This window comes from Microtus ochrogaster, chromosome 5, assembly GCF_000317375.1.
Source record: "Microtus ochrogaster isolate Prairie Vole_2 chromosome 5, MicOch1.0, whole genome shotgun sequence".
In the NCBI taxonomy this organism is placed as follows: Eukaryota; Metazoa; Chordata; class Mammalia; order Rodentia; family Cricetidae; genus Microtus; species Microtus ochrogaster.
The window spans coordinates 90554760-90556550 of NC_022012.1; the positions used below are offsets into that span (position 1 = coordinate 90554760).

Here is a 1791-nt window from a genome sequence, read left to right on the forward strand (position 1 = left end):
TGCCATAAAAACTGCCTCGACTTAAGCTCTCTCCCCCCGTATCCGGCGAGCCAACTGGATGTCTTTGGGCATGATGGTGACTCTCTTGGCGTGGATGGCACACAGATTGGTATCTTCAAACAACCCCACCAGGTACGCTTCACTGGCCTCCTGAAGGGCACCGATGGCTGCACTCTGAAACCTCAGGTAGGTCTTGAAGTCCTGGGCGATCTCCCTCACCAACCTCTGGAAAGGCAGCTTCTGGATGAGCAGCTCAGTCGACTTCTGGTAGCAACGGATCTCTCGCAGAGCCACGGTCCCGGGCCTGTAGCGGTGCGGCTTCTTCACCCCGCCGGTAGAGGGCGCGCTTTTCCGGGCCGCCTTGGTGGCCAGCTGCTTGCCGGGCGCTTTCCTCCCGGTCGACTTCCTAGCGGTCTGCTTGGTTCGGGCCATTTTCTTTCACCCAAAGCCCGAGTCTGAGGCCCGTGCTGGGACCACCGCGCCGCTGTGAGCGCGCAAACGGGAGCCGCGATCGGCGACAGGAACAGAAGGTCTACCTCCAACGAACGACCAAACCGCTCTGCGCTCTAGACCTCATTCTTAAAATAGGTCTTGTATCTCAGTCCTGTGGGTTGAATTCCCTCTTCTAATGGCTGTTTTAAGTGAATATTTGAATCATAAGCTTTGCAACTGTTTCTGGAACATGTCCTATAACTAAATACAAAACTGTTAATAATTAAATTGAATACTTAAAAAAATCCAAGTGTATCTCAAAGGAGATGAGAAAGTCCTAAGCCTAAGCCTGTTACAGTTGGGGACTAAATAAATAACAAGAAATGGTACCTGCTCTCCAGTTCTGTGTCATCAAAGCCTCTGGGCAGTTGCAGCTCGTGGCTCCCCCACCCCTTAACTCTATGTCTATTCATAAGCTAGAGTCGATAATGATAACACAGACCCTCACTTTTCCTAGTTAGCACACTTTTGGTCTACAATTGGAAACTAAGTTAAAAATGAAGAGATTAAAAAAATTTTTTTTAAAGAGAAGTTTTTCCAGGCCAAAAAGTTGATCCAATGCCAAGTCGAGTCAACATCTAAATTTAGACTCTGATGCAGAGGCCTAGCTCCTGAGGGAGGTTTTCCAAGGTTTTATAGCAGTGATTTTTAATAGCATTACTAAGATATGCAAAAGTAAACATTCACATGGATGTTCAAATGAGAAACATTCAAACAGTGGAGAAATGCAAGTATTTTGATCTCCGGATCTCCGCCTCCTACTCTAATAAACTCCAGACAGTGCATAGTTGAGTGTCTATGATGCTCACCGAAGCATGTCCAAGGCTCTGGAGTCATCTCCAGTACACATGTGCATACACACACTCATACACACACACACTCACACATACATGCATGCACAAACACTCACAAACACTCACACACACACTCATACACACATATGCATGCACACACACGCTCACTCACTCCAAATAGTTTCTCTCTCCCCCTTTCTAACATTATGTGCATATGAAGGTATGTGTGTAATTTCTTTCCTGATACAAGTGTTAGGGAATCTGATATGGAGTGAAAATGCAGCGGATACATTTCTACACCTGAAGATACTTGTATGAAGGCACAAGTTCAATACTGCAACCCAAAGACCTACTACACTGATGGGGAAAATGGAATGCCAATCCGTACACCATTTGGGAGCAGAGTTGGAGAATTTAGAGAAGTCAGTGTCAGTGGGAGATTGTGGGACAGCAGCAAAGGATACAGAGGTAATGCGAGTGGTGCTGCTGGCTTCACAGGTAGTGT

At 46.7% G+C, this 1791-nt stretch overlaps 1 protein-coding gene across 1 annotated transcript; it reads right to left on the minus strand.

Moving 5' to 3' along the window:
• Nucleotides 1-18: 18 nt before the first annotated feature.
• LOC101979077 (histone H3.3-like) lies at nucleotides 19-530 on the minus strand. Its single transcript, XM_005348071.3, has one exon. It carries the CDS (start codon nucleotides 430-432, stop codon nucleotides 22-24), a length of 411 nt encoding a protein of 136 aa, XP_005348128.1. The 5' UTR covers nucleotides 433-530; the 3' UTR covers nucleotides 19-21.
• Nucleotides 531-1791: the final 1261 nt, after the last annotated feature.